Source organism: Rhynchophorus ferrugineus, unplaced genomic scaffold, assembly GCF_030347505.1.
Source record: "Rhynchophorus ferrugineus isolate W39M unplaced genomic scaffold, kcgeb_rfMv2 rfM2, whole genome shotgun sequence".
NCBI lineage: Eukaryota > Metazoa > Arthropoda > Insecta > Coleoptera > Curculionidae > Rhynchophorus > Rhynchophorus ferrugineus.
In genome coordinates this window covers 13,032,749-13,047,481 of record NW_027472581.1, presented here as the reverse complement: position 1 = coordinate 13,047,481, position 14,733 = coordinate 13,032,749, and the positions used below count along the sequence as shown (strand labels likewise).

Below are 14,733 nucleotides of genomic sequence, written 5' to 3'. Positions count from 1 at the left end.
TAACTAAATCTCGGATGCAGAACTGTTTTTATTGTACTTCAGTAAAAATGCTTGGGACTGTTATAGTTACTGGTAGTGTTAAAGAAAAAAACTGTTGTCCATTGATTATTGACGATAACTAGTCAACTCTAGCTATTTGCTATTAGCATGCTCTTGCACGGGAAATGGGAGGGGTATGATTGTTATATATTTTACATAGATACAGTAAGCGTAGGAAACAGATGAAGAACAAACTTGCTGGGGGAGGTTTAAGGCATAGTAATTGTGTTAAAATAGAGTAGTACTAAATAAAAATAAAATAAAATGTGGACGCAAATAGCATTTATCATTTATATTAACGTTATCTCTCGATATTAGCTTGACAAGAAAATAAATTCGGTTCTGTAAAATTGTGTACAGATAGTTAAAAAAAAAACATGTATCAAGAATGAAATGAAGTCTCTGCCAACCTTTAACAGAATATTATTGAGCTTAGGAAAAATATTACTGTCGTTTAAAAAATGAAGTAGTTTATTATACTAGGTGAGTTTTGATACTTTTAACTTTTTTCTTCTATCAAGTTTAATTAATTTTTTCTTTCCTTTAATGCAAAAATACATGATTTATCTACGATATACTATTCTAATTCTCGATCAAAAATGTACTAGATAATAAGTTTTGTCGTATTTATTTAGTTTTTCGGAAATACATAAACTGTGAAATGGTTTTTGTTTGTATCGATTTTTGGTATTTGATAATATTAAAACTACGACTATGATGAATAGAAAGATTGACGTAAGTTTTAGAAATTTTATTTTAAATATGTTTGAAGTAATTGTCATTGAAGTAGTAGTCATAGATTAAAAGCGTTCAGCCACCTGGGATTACAAAATAAAAAATAGTTAAATTCACACATTGTCAAATCTGGAGTGTAGGGAAGCTAAATGTTGAGAGTTACTGCTACCATATGGCTTGTATGTCAAGTTTACATTTTCTTGGCATTCATATATGTTTATGGTTCTAAAATGAGAATAAAATCCTTCTCTAAATGTTATTTTGTGACGCTTACATTTTTTTTTTAGATAACTGAATTATTCTTCAAACCCTATTCACTCTAATTTTATAAACTGAACTGACGTAGACACGAATAACATTCTTCAATATTTACTGAACAATTTATTTCATTTGGATAACTAGATTTTTTATCTAAATAATTATAGCTGAACTTTTGTATACGTTTTGTATATAAGCATTTTTATTCTATTAATTATTATATTTAGTAATGTTGTCAACATTAATTATTACAGAACACATATTAACTTCTAATTCACTGAGCGTCATCTAGCGATAAAAAGCGCAGAACATTTCCCTAAATATTTTACTTCATATATAAAATAAGTATACTTATATTAATGGCTATTACTCATCAACAATATCAGAATAAAATCTCTTTATAACTTTTTTTATATTTTGGATGTGATAAATATTATCTCAATTGACGATTGTTTTTTTTTATCAAAACGCAGCCAAAATAAAATTGGATTAATATTAAGTCATCAGTTCGAGGAATTCAATAGTTGATTTATTATAAATTTTGTTTACAACTCACGATTCAGTAAGTCTCGGGATGGCATGACCTTGTTGACGAACTCATATCTGCATAGTACTGACCTTCAAAAATTGTGTATCAATTGTGCTGAATTATAAAACTTAAATGGAAATCGTAAGAAAGCTCACACAATTGTTTTAAAAATCCGTAAAGTACAGGTGTGTAAGTTAGCTGGCAATTTAAAAACTTATTTTGAGTTTGTGTTTTTATAATAAGTTCCACAAATAAGATTCACGCTGTTGGGAGCTGCTCAAATGTAATATTTTTTTACGTTGGTATATGGCAACGTATGAAACACTAATCCATAATTAGCCGGTAAAAAAACGTCTAAAGTTACCAAAAACAAATTGTTCCATAAAAACGAAGTTGTGGCTAGTTCTGGAAAATCCTAACCGTATTTGATAAACTTCGGTGGTTTCCGTCTGATTATGCGACGTTGCCATTTATAAACAGTCGAGAGGTTCACTCCAATGTACTACAACAGCCGTTTTAGATTTGACACTGGCGTTGGCAGGAGTTCTGTTTTGTAAGGTTAAGAATTGTTTATATATAGTTTATTTGTTCTTGTAATGTTCATATTTTGATTATAAATGGTAGTCAGTAATGGATAAATCATCGATTTATGAATAGTTGACTGCAAAAGTAAAAGTACAGATAAATATGACTATGTCCTTTGTGTGAGTATATCTCAACAGCTTGTTGATCATATAGTCAATCCACAGCATTAATCAATTTACAAGAACTATAACTTTGGATTGTTATTGTAGTGTTTATGTATTGATAAATGATTACATATTGTCTTATTTTCTATTTTTCATTTCAAAATTATTTTAAAATGAAATATGTTGATAAAATGTTCTTTATATTACATTTTTTATAATATAGGGGACGAAAACTATATAAAAATATTTTAATTTGTGTCTCAACCGAAATATATTGGGTTAACTTACGAATTCAAGATAATTTATTTTATTTATATTATATTCTTCAATTATACGTATAATTTTTAACAACTGGCAACGTTGCAAACTCGAACCTTATTGCGCATGCGAGAATTCTCCAGAACTAAACTTGATAGAAAAAAGGCATCGAAAAGGAAATTAGAGAAGCGTTGGAATGAATGTAAAACAAAATATGTTTTGGTTACGTAATGTGGTAGTTTGATATAATTTTCAACTAGAATATTAAGATTTTAGCTGTCTATTATTAGATCGAGAAGTAACGTCAACAAAAAGAAGAAGAATTAAGCAACCTAACTTTTTTTATTTACCATATTTACTTGTCAAGAGCTATTTGCGTCTTACACTTTATTTTCTATTTTATGTTAGATGGTGCTTTATAATACATAATGAGTGAATTACATTCTATTTCGGGAATGGTAATCGACGAAAATATCGCGAAAAATGCAAGCAAATGCTTCCAGCTGCTCAATTTCGAAATATATCGTGTTTTGAGACTTGAGAACAAAATATACAAAATTCGCGTTTCCTTATCTTTATTGCAATTCGAATAAAAAATAAAGTGTTTTGATAAATGTTATGGACATGTCTAACAGATAAAGTGTGATTATATATTATTTACAAGTTTAGGAAATTTTTAGACAATCATTGGGGGTTTTACCTTTCTTCTGCCTGTGATACTTGTGGATCTTATGTAGATGCCCGTAATCCGGAGGATCATCGGGTGAGTCGCTGGCGATGCTGTCCCCGCACGAAGAGGTGGGCGACGAATCGCTCGATACCGAGGCCATCATCACGTCAAGAAGATTAGCTCTGGCCTGAAATTCATTAATCAATCATTATTAATAAGGTCGTTGATGTTACGTTAAATTGGCAAGAATGCAAATTCGTTATTAAAAACTGATTGTCTCATAGGTATCAGCTAAAGCTGGGACTTGAGCTTGGTTTCATACTCAAACCCCTAGGTATCACCGACTTCAACAGTGATATTTAAGTAGTGGATACTTTCGGTGATGTACTGTCGGTAATTAATCTATCCAATAAAACAGCCAATGCACGTTATCAACATTTATAACGTCAGCGCGTGGCAATGTTGCCGCATTAACTTTTAATTTTGTTTTAGAACGTTTATTTTTCACCCGATCTTCTGATGTATAACCGCATTAATAATTTCGAAGAATTTTGTAGACATTTGACAACAGGATTGACCAGTACTAGCACAAATCGAATTTTATAGAATATAGACTGATATATAGTCTATCCAAAGTTAGTGTGAACATACGTCATCTAAATTTATGACGGTGTAATGTTGCCATATCAACTCAAAATCATTATTAATAAGGTCGTTGATATTACATTAAATTGGCAATAATGCAAATTCGTTATTTAAACTGATTGTCTCATAGGTATCAGCTAAAGCTGGGACTTGAGCTTGGTTTCATACTCAAACTCTTAGGTATCAACGACTTCAACAGTGATATTTAAGTAGTGGATACTTTCGGTGATGCACTGTCGGTATTTTAGTCTATCCAATAAAACAGTCAATGCACATCATCAACATTTATGACGTCAGCGCATGTGCAATGTTGCCATGTATGTTGTATCAGACAGCGTTGTATCTTTTTTTAACTAGAATAAAATGAGAAGGAAAATATTGTCTGATTCTAAAACGAATATACCAAATGCGGCAGGCAATACATTAAACATTTTGATGACGTGACGATGACCGAGAAAAATATCGCAATTTTTTGTAATTTTTTTTGATATTTTCAATATATCGTTATAATTAGATACTAAATTATACCAAACCTTTTAAATTAAGTACCAGCACAAGGTACTCTCTCAAGCATTATAAAAAGCCATTTTTTTTTAAATATCGAAAAATATTGTCTACAAAAATATCGATATTTTTTGAAAAATCAGACATTGTCTCATTTTAATTGTAGTCCAGTTATTTCAGGGGTTTTACCTCGGAATGAGAGATAATAAGCTTAAGTCCGTAGAAACCTTTATTTTAATATTCTAAAACTTGTTTCAAAAGTATCATAAACTCTTATGTCCGCGCGTAGAGATCAACATATCTCGTTTCCTATAGGTTGATATTGCTCTTAATGCTATTTGATTCATTATGAATATTATAGGACATAAAATTCCATATAACTTTTGATTCAAACATTTTTTATATGTTTAACTATTTTTGAGATAGAGGGCGGAGAGCACGCAGCGCTCAACGGTTTACGGCAAATATTACCGGGTCTACTGGAAAGTCATTACCGGTTTTTTTAACACATGTCGTTAGGCTTAAATATGCAATGTTATGATTTGACCAATCAAATTACTTGAATAGCTGATTATAACCCCATTTGGATAGTGGACGTAGCGAAACTTTTCTCCTGAGACCTCTATTGAGTTTTCTCTCTATTACTCTATGTCTCTGACGTCCATTGGTTGTTTTATTGGAAGTACGAATTGAAAAGTCAAATACCGATCATTTTAGAACTACACCGAACCATACTCACCTTGGGATCGGTTAAATCGATATCTTTCTCCACGTGTATCCAACCGGTGGGTCTGCACGCCTGGTCCAGCTTGGGGTTGGGAGCCGTTTCGTTCGCTTCCACGGCGACACTCGATTCGTCGCCGTTCTTTATCATGCGATTCAGCTCGTCGATCACGTCCTTGGAGGTGGCCCGTTCGTGGAAACTGACGGCCCGATGCGGCGGTCCTTCGATAATGTTACTGATAACACCTGAGGTACTCTGAGGCAATTTTTCGGCAGTAATGATGTGCTGAGGCGGATTGTTCTGATGGATGTGTACGATTTTCTGAAACGAAAATATATTTCTCAAATTATAACACAGTGGTGTTTGAATCTACAATTCCTATGCGTTTTTAACTAACAACCAATACTAACTATTGTTAAATTAACGTCCAATTTTAATTGCTAGATTTGTATTGTTATTTGAATTTAAATGTTCGTTACGTTTTCGTCAATCGTGATGTAAAATATAGTAAAAATGTTTAAATAATAAGTGTTACAAGTAATTAAACATTGTTCAAATCGTATGGTAATGATAAACAATACTTTGTGTTAACATATTTGAATCTAAATCAAAACGAATATAGTACAGCATTTTGTATATTGTACATGTTTTACTAGAGCGAGAACATGGAGGGTTGGGTATTTTCCTCTCTAGGAAAAATCAACAAATCGTGGCACAGAATAGGAGTGTGAATAGTGTGAAAATTGTCGTCAATAACCAGTTTATTATATCCCTCTATTCTTTGTAATTTAATTTTTATTAATAACAAAGTTGTAACTTTGACAGTTTTTCCTTTACCACGGGGGGACAAAAACGCGCAACATATAGCATTGTATAAAATGAAAATTACTGAATAAGATTAGCCGACTCGGTTGACGCAGTGGTAAAGGCGACAGGACGGTTCATCTACTGTTGTGTGATAGTCGCGGGTTCGAATCCTGCTGGGACATGGTAGTAAATTTACGTTTGTGATTGTTTAAAATTTGTGATTTTTCTAGGCAAGAGTGTAAAATCCGACAAGGAAAATGATCCCAGTCACTGGGTAAGACCGGATGATTTCTAAGTTGGTCATTCGCCAGTCGGTAGGCTTAATGCCGAGGACCGTGGTTCAGAGCCTACGTTAAACAGTCCAGATAAACTCTCGTTGGTAAAAAGGAGACTTATTCGAAATTTCCTAAGCCTTCTATATACTTTCTTCTATCGTAGATTTAATTTAAATTTCTATTAATTTGGACTTTATCTACTTACTATAAGAATATTGTTGTTCAAAAAATCGGAAAGGTAAAAAAATGGTCGTTTTTTGGCAAACATCCGTAAATTGGCAAAAAGCAGACTTATTCACCTTTTTTTATTTTTGCTCTAGTATTTCTCTAGATTAAGATTTTGTTGAGAATGTTTTCAGATTGGTTATATTACTAGAGGATGCGCTATGTTTTTGAGACCCCCCAGTTCATCAGACACCCTACTTTCTTAAATATTAATAAATATCTACTAAACAACAATAGTAAAATATTTTTTGTTTGTTTTATTTCACTTGAAAAAGTATTTAACATTCACGCCTCTAGATTACAATATTCCCTTAAATAAAATAAAAAACTATATATTGGCAGGTAACCTATTTAGTGGAGAAACTACCACTAGTGGAGAAAAAATCGATACATAGTACCCAAACATTTTAAAATGCTTTTAATTTTGTTCTTTTGAAAAGACATCGCACAATAAAAATATCGATATATCAGCAAAAAAGAAATACGGACAAAAATATCGATATTGATTTAAACGACATCGATATATATTTGTAATAATATTTAAAAATATCGATATCTCCAACTTTGATGCGGTAGTACACTGATTCTGTTGAACGTATGTCGACATGTGATTTTAAAACCTGTCAGTGTTAAACCTGTAGTTATATAAACTAGAGAATGGAAAATACAGCTCAATAGCTCCAAATCTGTTCATGTTAATTTTGCATTGCGGCGAAATGACAAAAACCTAATTATATCATTAGATGGATGTCCAATTCCTCAAGCAGAATCAGCTAAATATCTCGGAATATATCATGGTAGGTTAAACTGGAAACATCATGTTTGACAAAAATCGGAGCAGATTAGACTCAAAGTCAAGCAATTGTACTGGTTAGTCGGAAGATACTCTTAACTTGACTTAAAATCAAAGATATTGGTTTATCAGACTATCATAAAGCCTATGGGGTGTAAATATGGGGTTACACTTAAACATCAAACCAACTAGTAATCCAACGCACCCAAAACCGATCCACACGAACTTGTTTAGTGCATAAGTGTATTCTTAATTAATTCTGTAACTGTATAGTTTCATTTCAATTTGGGATACACATTAATTTGTAAATTAAGATTAAATTTGACAGTTGTCGGATCATTAGTTTGTGAAATATAGCATTTTGAGTGAAGCAACTTTTGTTATTGTGAAAAAAATGATTGAAAAGAAATTTCGCGTGTGGATAAAATATTGCTTTTTCAAGGGAAATAACACAGTTGAAGCAAAAACTTGGCTTGATGCCGAGTTTCCGGACAGTGCCTAAGGAAAATCAACCATCAAGGATTGGTATGCTAAGTTTAGACGTGGTGAAATGAGCACGGAAGACGGTGAACGCAGTGGATGCCCAAAAGAAGTTGTTACATATGTCAAATGAAAAAAAAATTAAATTGAGTAAAATAGCAGACACTCTAAAGATATCAACTGAAAGTGTACATCATATCCTTCACGAATATCTGGGTATGAAAAAGCTCTGTGCAAAGTGGGTGCCACACGAGCTTACTTTTGACCAAAAACAACGACGAGTTGATGATTCGGATCAGTCTTTGAAGATGATCAAGCGTAATAAACCCGAGTTTTTGCGTCGATATGTGACAATGGATGAAATATGGCTCCATCATTTCACTCCGAAGTCCAATACGACAGTCATCCGAGTGGCCTGCACAAGATGAACCCGCTCCAAAGCGTGGGAAAACGCAACAGTTGGCTGGCAAGGTTATAGCGTCTGTATTTTGGGATGCGCATAGATAATTTTTATTGACTACCTTGAAAAAGGAGGGACCATCAACAGCGACTACTACATAGCGTTATTGGACCGTTGAAGGATGAAATCGCCGAAAAACGGCCGCATTTGAAGAAAAAGAAAGTGCTGTTTCATTAAGACAATGCACCGTGTCACAACTCAGTGAAAACGATGGCAAAAATCCATGAATTGGGCTGCGAATTGCTTCCTCATCCACCGTATTCCCCAGATCTGGGCCCCAGCGACTATTTCCTGTTCTCAGATCTCAAAAGAAACTGAAGCCTATTTTCAAGCAAAGGACAAATCGTACTACAAAAATGGCATCGAAAAATTGGAGGGCCGCTATAATCAGTGTATCACCCTTGAAGGGAATTACCTGTTAATTGAAGACCTGTTAATTAATAAAAAAAAAATTCTTTAGCACCTTAACTGGTGAGTTTGATATTTTCCCAACTAGACCAGTGTTAACAAATCATAATTAATGTAAATATTTGCTGTACGTTGGAGAGGGGTACGTTAATATCATAAATTAAAGCCAGCAAAAGTTGCCCCTTCATATAAAGGTGATACGTTTAAGTGTTCGCGGGAAGTTCGCAACTAAAATTTTACTTTGGCAGTTTGGCGCCATGAAAATAATACATTATTACGCAGGACAGAACGACGACACTAAACTTAACGTAATAAAACATGCAGTTAAACGGAGCTACGATTCGTAAACAAAGGGATAATTGCCGAAAGCACTTACCTTGGGTTTTGGTTTATTGCTTTTATGGGGTATCTTGCTCTTTGGTATTTTAGTCTCTTGCAGGCTGTCGCGGTTGTTGTTGTTGTTGTTATTGTTGTTCAGGATAACCCGGGCGGGACTGACGGGGATCCTAGACGGCGTCTTGCGGCGCGGTATCTTCGACACGACCGTTTCGGGGGTGCTAACACTGGAAGTCAACGATTCACTCGTACAGTTATTGGCGGAAACGTCACTGCAGTTGGTGTCGGTCGACCTGATCAATTCACTATTGGTTAAACCTACTCTATCACTATTTACAGTTGGATCCGCGCTCGGATTCTTATCACTAGCTTCATTGTTCTCTATTAAGCTACTTTGGTAATCCAGGGTGGTGAGTTCCACGTCGACGCTGCTGCAGATATCGACGGGACGGTCGCCGATGTTCGAACAGTTCTCGCTCTCTATGTCCAGCTGGGAGGCGACGCATACCTCCTCGGCGTAGGACAACTTGTCGGACAAGCCGCTCGCCTGCTTCTCCTTCTCCTTCTGCTCGTACGCCTCGCACAGCTGCTTCAGCGTCACGTAGTTCTCGTCGTCGCTCAGCTTCGAGTCGCTCTTGGGAATGCCGTGCTCGTTCTCGTGGTTCTTCGCGTCCTCGAGAACTTCGATGTTGAAATCTTTGGCGATGTCGTTGACCGAACGGGGTCTGTCCTTGGAGTGGACGAACTTTTGCTGCTCCGCGATGAAGTTCTGAATCAGCACGTTCTGAAGCGCCGCGTCTCTGTCCCCGACCTCACTCAGGGCTCCCCCGATGCTCCTGGAGGACGTGGACGCCAGGCTCTTGGTGCTCTCGAATTTCACCAGGCGATAGAAATCTCTGGTGAAATCGGTACCGATCTGGGGCAGTTCTCCCGTGTCGTCGCTGGCGGCGGAGGATCTCTTCGAGCACGTCTCGGGTTCGTGGGAGTGGCAACAGTCCGAGGCGCCGCTGGACCAGCTGTTGTCCGGGGATATTTGCTGACGGCCGGAGCTGGAAACGGCGTAGGGCCATTGCTTGTCGCCGTTGGGACTGTCCATCAGCAGCGTGACTAGTTCTCTTCCGGCCTTGTCCATCATGTAACTTGAGTTGTTCCAAAGGCATTCGTTGGAGTCCTCCTCGAGTTCGAGGGCGTTGTTCTCTTGGATGCTCGGCAACGTTGAGATCGATATCTGACCTGTATTAAGACAATAATAATTATCTGGAATCTATCAAGTATATGCATTAGTCAAAGGAAAAAATATTGCGGTTTTTAAATGAATTATTATTTTAATATTAAAAAAATTCCATGTCTACCTGAAAGTCATTACCACTGAGTCATTACTTGACACATATGTTATTTTATTCTACCGATATCAAGCTTCAAAGCCAATGCACGTCATTATCAAATTCAGTTTATAAAATCCCTTTTAAATTCAGAGTATTATTCTATCTCATTTTATTAATTAGCAATACTCTAGTTAAAAAGAGACAGATCTAATGTGTCCGAACATGAGACCAAATTGGTCTATAAAATTCGATTTGTGTTGGTACTGCTCTATACCGTTGTCATATGTCAATGTAAATATAATAAAACAACTGTAGAACATTGTAGTTTAAGTCCTTCAATAAATGTGCATTAAATGATAGTACATTGTTAAAATATAACATAATATAACATATAATTATATTTTATAATGGTATTTTTGTTTAATTATTTTATTTATATTAGTATATTGTTGCCAGTCAAGATAAAAGAAAATTTTCATTTGGTGCGTAGCGTCACATTATCAATTTTGATGACGTGCATTGGCTTTTTTCAGAAGGACTATATACATGCTATGTTATATTTTGCGAAAGTAACACCGTCATAGATTTAGACCTCCTTGAAAATGTCACGTGCATTTGCGGCACGCATTATTCTTCTATTTAATCAAAAGAAAAAAAGCCCCTGAAAGTCACCGTTTGCTGGTAGAGACATACGATGATCATACTCTCTAATCTCCAAAGTAAGGCGAGTACGGGATTAATACATCAGTAACAGGTCAATTGGCCTGTCCCTGGCCTGAAACATAGATGACGCTACTAGAATTAAATTCATATGTTTTTAGTTAGCTCTAACCCTCAAAAGATGCGTGTATAAATTTGACAGCTGTCGGATTATTGGTTTGTGAATTATGGCATTTTTAATAACTTTTGATATTGTGGAAAAAAAAGGATAAAAAGGAATTTCGCGTGTTGATAAAATATTGAAGGGAAAAAATACAGTTGAAGCAAAAACTTGGCTTGATGCCGAGTTTCCGGACACTGCTTCAACCACCAAGGATTGGTATGCTAAGTTTAGACGTGGTGAAATGAGCACCGAAGACGGTGAACGCAGTGGACGCCCAAAAGAGGTTGTTACCGAACAAAACATCCTCTCTGGGAAGAAATAAAGAGGTGATCGCCGAAACTGAGTCCTATTTTGAAGCAAAGGACAAATTGTACTACAAAAATGGTATTGAAAAGTTGGAGGGTCGCTATAATCAATATATCACTTTTTTTTTTTAATTACTCTTCGTGAGTCCACAATCTGCCCTATTGGCAATAAGTATTTCTTCTGTTTATATTATATATACATGGCATGTAGAAAATCACTTCATTAAGCAATCTTCTGTGATATCACTCACTTGAAGAGAATTATGTTGAATAAAAAAACTAATTTTGCCAAAAAAAATGTGTTTTACTATAGTAGGCCGGAGACTTTTCAACTGATCTGTTACTGATGTATTAATCCCGTACTCGCCTTGCTTGTGTATTAATGCAAGTACAATAGAACAGTAGTAATAAATGATTGTACTAAGCATATCGAATATAAGATGTTATTAAATAAAAACTTGCACATCAGTTTGATTGCAAAAAAAGAGACAGTGAAATACCTCAATATCATATCTGCTATTCCACCTATTCTATATTCAATTCCTACTTCATTGAAAATGTAACAATTTTAAGCAGAAAATAAAGACAGAACAATAATTGAACAAGTCTTCAATATCTCATGATGCTGTCTAAGAATAAAACAAATAACCAACGACATACATTGAGTTAGAGTTGAATGATCTTATTCGAAATATTGATTTATCGCAGGAGCTGTGCGACAGCAATGGAAACTTTTCCAGAATGATGTCAAACTTTTTAAAAAAGAAAGCAGGATTTTTTGCAGATCTATCCACTTGGTTGATGTTTTTTTTTCAGACAATATACAATATAAATGTCAAGAAAAAGAAACCTCATGTTTTAAAAGTGAATATCCACTATTTATTTTAAAACTTTCTTCCATTCTATATCACTAAAACTAAAACTAACAAGGTTTTTATATCTTATTAATTGTAATACTTGTCCTAAGACTTTATAGAAGAACATATTAGATCTCGAAAGCGTATGATTATTGTTAATACAAATAATTACAAATTCCCCTTCAAATTATTAGAGATCGTCAAGCTTTCTACGAAGCTTTCATAGCGAAATTATTTTAAAAATTCATTTGAGATCTAAGCCAGTGTTTACCATCTATATGTCACCTTTTCACTACGTCATTATCATGCGAATGCGAAAAAATATATGATGTTCCATATGATGGTACAAACCAATTTATATTCGATTCGATTTATATGCGATATAACTCTCATTGTAGAGCCTGTGTGAAGAAAAGTGAAGAAAAAACAAAGCATTCAAAACTGACCGAAGTGCAAATGCAAGAGTTCAATTATTTAGAATCATTAACACAGGAAAAGGGAGACATATTTAAAACAAGATTAGAACCTTATGAAAGAATGAATCTTGATGTTGAATCAGCTTGATATTAACTCTGTTTACCACTTTATCTAGTTATAGAAAATATCGAAAAAACTATGTAAACTTATGATTTTAATTCATAGCTACAATTATTAATATGATGAAAAAAATTTGCATATTAATGGTAATTTTTATGAAGAACATATTATGACACAATTCCAAAACCTCTAGAGTTCCTTCTCGACCCAATAATTACCTGGGGTGGTGGCCTCTAACTTTTTCCATTGCTCTCGTAGATCGTCGTTGGACAAACTCAAGCTCCAGTCTTCCAATTCGGCTCGGTCGTACTCCAGCTCCAGCATGTCGCGGTGCTGCTGGAGCGTGGTACGCGTCTCGTCCAGACGCAGCCAGTGCTGGATGTACTCGGCGTCCCACGTGGTGCACTCCAGTCTTTCCTCCGTCGCGCTATTCCAGGACAGTTGCGACATTCTGTCTTCGTTAAGATCTGCATTGGAGTTTCCTAAAACGCAGACTGTTGACATAAACTCTATTAAGTCGGATAAATTTCTGATTGATTGTTGCACACAAAAAGGCCCACTAAGCTCGGGGGAGAGAGAGAGTTGCTGCTGCGAAAGTGATGGTTTCATAGCGTAGCTGCTGCTAAGATGTAGGGGGATGATTGAGTGTTTAAACCACAGGCGATAAATTATGGTACTACTCAAATAAAGCTATAAAAGTTTCTATGTATGTCCTTACAGAAAATTTGTAAAAGTAATTTGTATAGAAATAATATTGTTTACCAAGCCGTATTCATTATGTTTTTATTATTGATTAATAAATAAAGCAATCAGAGAGGATACAAAAAGCAATAAGATAACAAAGATCAAGGCTAAATATTGTCAATAAAAAACTAGCCATTAAGCCATTTTGGCTTGCAACAACTATAAGCGAAATCCGTTTTAGAAATACAGGGTGTCCCTTGGGAAAAGTCATATTTTAAATTAGGATTACAAACAAGTTTTCAACTCTGTTTAATATTTGCCGGTCTGAAGATGTCCCCAGTGTTAATTTGTTAGAAAAATGAATATGAAGCTATCTGACATACCCTCTAATCTAAATTCATAAACATAACCCAGTAGTTCTAAAACACACGTTTGCAAAATTTCATGTCAACCTGGTGTTTAGTTTGAATGTTATAGTTGTTTTAGTTAAACACCATTAAGTGAAGTAATAAAAATGACAATGAATGAAAATGAAATGAATGATAAAATTAAATGAATAGCGGAATTACTTTACTAGTTACCGTATTGTCCAGATGTGGTATCCGGTAACTACTGGCTGCTCACGGAAAGAGGTTTGACTTACATGAAGAAGTGACTGTCGAAGTTGAAGTTTATTGTAAAAGTAAAGACTAATGGTTTTACGAAAACGGTACAAAAAATAGGGACTTGAAATATAAATAACAAATGTTTACCTACTAACCGACGTGTCACTTTTTTATTTCTAATATTTTGAAATGTGACCTTTCCCACTGGACATACTGTATTAACAGTTATTTTACAATGTTTCGAGAAAAACGCGTCTAAAGAATGTGAATTAATTTTGAAGGATACTGGAGGATTTCTGGTATAATTTGAATTCAATGTTCTCCAAAAAATAATATCATTTTGCAGGTATCCAATTTTATCAACATTGAAATGTTGCTCTATCAGACCACCTAGTATCGATCGGAAGAAGTGATAACCAAAAGGAACACTATACGGTGAAGATGGCAACAATTGATTTTGATTTGAATTCATTGAATAATTATTCGATTTGAAAGCATGTTAAGATTTCGAAAGCTCAAACATCGCTGGTGCTGGTATATGTCTCTAAAATGTATGATATTTACAGTTCAGTAAAATGATACACAATTTATGTGTAAGTCCTTTAAAACTAATTCACAGTCCCGATAAATTGATAGCAGTCTGTTTTAATTAGAGCAGAACCTATTTAATGTAATTCCATTTCTCCGAGCATTTAGGAACTGCAATTTATTACAATACCATAGGTTAATTATATACATTTTGGTACATTAACCAAGTATATT

At 34.7% G+C, this 14,733-nt stretch overlaps 1 protein-coding gene across 12 annotated transcripts in view; it reads right to left on the bottom strand.

Annotated features, from left to right (window-relative positions):
• The window catches only part of LOC143191823 (uncharacterized), an 870,958-nt gene that overhangs the window by 2,551 nt on the left and 853,674 nt on the right, over positions 1-14,733 (bottom strand). For 8 of the 12 annotated variants that reach the window (XM_076397236.1, XM_076397232.1, XM_076397235.1 and 5 more), the window contains 4 exons: positions 12,901-13,176; positions 8,876-10,068; positions 5,067-5,372; positions 3,209-3,365 (listed from right to left, as the gene is read on the bottom strand). In XM_076397236.1, the coding sequence (XP_076253351.1) occupies positions 3,209-3,365; positions 5,067-5,372; positions 8,876-10,068; positions 12,901-13,176 (1,932 nt within the window). The remainder of the gene's footprint in view (positions 1-3,208; positions 3,366-5,066; positions 5,373-8,875; positions 10,069-12,900; positions 13,177-14,733) is intronic. The other 4 variants (XM_076397237.1, XM_076397238.1, XM_076397233.1 and 1 more) reach the window with 1 other exon arrangement.